This window comes from Lactuca virosa, chromosome 5 (genome assembly GCF_052849685.1).
Source record: "Lactuca virosa cultivar CGN04683 chromosome 5, Lactuca_virosa_CGN04683_v6, whole genome shotgun sequence".
Taxonomy (NCBI): Eukaryota; Viridiplantae; Streptophyta; class Magnoliopsida; order Asterales; family Asteraceae; genus Lactuca; species Lactuca virosa.
Window position 1 is genome coordinate 55,881,551 of NC_136430.1, and position 2,382 is coordinate 55,883,932.

Genomic DNA, 2,382 nt, shown 5'->3' on the forward strand with positions numbered 1-2,382 from the left:
AATGATCTTTATATGCAATTACAAAGGTTTTAATAAACAACTTTTTCTTTTATCAAATTGTTATATAAAAAATCTTTTTAATTACTTTACTTATAAATAATAATATAAACTTACTTGAGCAGATGTCATAATAAACGTCATGGTTATGAATTTAAAAGAGACATTCATCTTAAACAATTAAAAATCAACATATACATACAGTTGGAGATAAAATAGAAAGCAAAAGTCATATGGAGAATCCTTGGCCCCAGGAATAGTCTCGTTCCCACTTCAAACGCGTACCCCCCCCCCCCCCCCCCCCCCAACAACCATCTTTAACCCGCGTATATATTTTTGCACACAACTTCCCTTGATACATTTTCGGTTCATCTCAACCACCCTCTCTCTCTCTCTCTCTCTGCTAAATCATCAAATCGTTCCGGCGGGAGGCATGCAGCCGAGCTCAGTGATCACAGTATCTCCAAGTTTCACCAGCCATTCTGCTAACAACCTTGCGGATATTGCCGCTAGGGTTGTTGAAGAATTTCGCAACGAAAATGGTGGTGATGAAGATGATGATATCTATAACTTTACTGCGGATGATGGTAATGAATTTTATATTCCTGTGGATGGAGAATTGGATGGTACTCGTACTGAAAAAATGAAGGAAAATGAGGAGGAATCAGACGAAGACGAAGAGTTTGAGTTTGCTGTTGTTTGTAAACAGTTTGATTCATCTTCTGTTTCGGCTGATGAGATCTTCTCCAACGGTGAGATCATACCGCGATATCCGCTGTTTGATAGGAGTTTATTGTTAGACGATGTACCTGATTTTAATCAGGTTGCTGAAAAATCGGAGACTAATTCCCCTTCCAAGCCATCTCCGGTGGTTCGGCTTCCTCTGAGGAAACTTTTCAGCGAGGAGCGTGATTCCCCTTCGTGTTCATCGTCTGAGGCCGATGATCTCGACGGAATTACTCCGGGGACATACTGCATCTGGAAGCCCAAGGTTGAGTCTCCTGGAAGGTGTAAGAAGAGCAATTCGACTGGTAATACATCGAAACGGTGGAAACTTCGAAACCTTCTCCACCGGAGCAACAGCGATCGAAATTTCTCCACCAGTAAGGATGCTCCTATGGTCGTTTTCAGTCCTTTAACAACAACAACGAAGACGAAAACTGAAAAGGTAAAAAAGCTCGAGAATACGGCAAAAGTAGCTGTTGCCGACGATGACGGTGAACCGGCACCGGTAACATCTGAAAACAGTTCTGCAATCAAAACCAACAAATCAGGTACTCGTCTTCAATCGTACCTTCCTTATAAACAAGATCTGTTCGGTGCTTTTGCTAATGTAAACGGATTGGGCAGAAAACTACATCCTTTCTAAAGCGTGTGATTAGGTTTTGCAGTTTACGAAATCCATTCAGTACGATTAGCGTATAACTGTCTGTATATATACACGTACGTTCTTCACCAATTCAATATTGAGTGTTTTGTTAGTAGATTTAGTGAAAAGTCGTTGCCGGATACCTCGCCGGCGGCGGAGCAGATTGCTGGTGTTTTGTGCTGGGGCCAGATATGGCTTTATTGAAAAAGTTAAAGGGGGTAAAGTGAACAATAGAAAAGTAAAAGGGAAGTGAGGATTACGGAGCATTGGAAAATCGTGTGGGGTAGGTGTGATCACACAATATTTGTGGGGGGTGGATATGTCTTTTTGTATGGGTTAAATGAGTTTTGGAATGTTGATCGCTTTGATTGTTGCGTTAATTAATTTTTAATGATATATTTATCTATGAATAATAATCATCTTTATAAGCTTTTATTATACGATTACAAATTTTCAATTTTTATTTAATAATCAAACATCTTGTACGTGATATAAATTAAAGGGAAAATGACTAATAAATTCTCATTACGTTCAACCGGCTAATGAAAGTCAACAAATGATATGACTTATGACGTGGAATTAAATGTCAGGAAAATGTCTTGTAATACCAATGAAGTTTCGAAATCGTTAAAAAAAACCCTAATCATTTTTTGGTTGTTCAAAACAACCCAATGAACTTAACAATTTGTCTAAAAAAACCCAACGAACTTACCATTTTGTTCAATTCTCATTAGAGACAACCAGATTCATTAGCTATACAATTAGTTGGCAAATGAAAGAACATTATATTTAATAACATGGAATAAACATATTAGAATTGTCATTTATATATCGATATAGGGCTTAGAAGAGAAAAACGATCGACGTCTGTGTTCGATCTCTTGTAATGACTACTACTACTACTACTACTTTTTCTTCTTCTTCCTCTCAATCGTTGATGTCCAACTCAATATCCACAAAGAAGATATTTGATAATGCAAACCCTTATGGATGTAGACGCCCTTCTCGGATTTGGA

The 2,382-nt window shown here is 38.0% G+C and overlaps 1 protein-coding gene across 1 annotated transcript; it reads left to right on the plus strand.

Moving 5' to 3' along the window:
- The first annotated feature begins 338 nt into the window (after positions 1 to 338).
- On the plus strand, positions 339 to 1,782 carry LOC145116548 (membrane-associated kinase regulator, putative (DUF1645)). The gene has a single exon (XM_079052888.1). The coding sequence runs from the start codon at positions 431 to 433 to the stop codon at positions 1,364 to 1,366; it is 936 nt and encodes a 311-aa protein (XP_078909014.1). The 5' UTR covers positions 339 to 430; the 3' UTR covers positions 1,367 to 1,782.
- The last annotated feature ends 600 nt before the right edge of the window (positions 1,783 to 2,382 follow it).

Bases quoted from the DNA above. Each gene is read 5' to 3' on its own strand.
- LOC145116548 (XM_079052888.1), top strand. From the start codon at position 431: ATGCAGCCGAGCTCAGTGATCACAGTATCTCCAAGTTTCACCAGCCAT.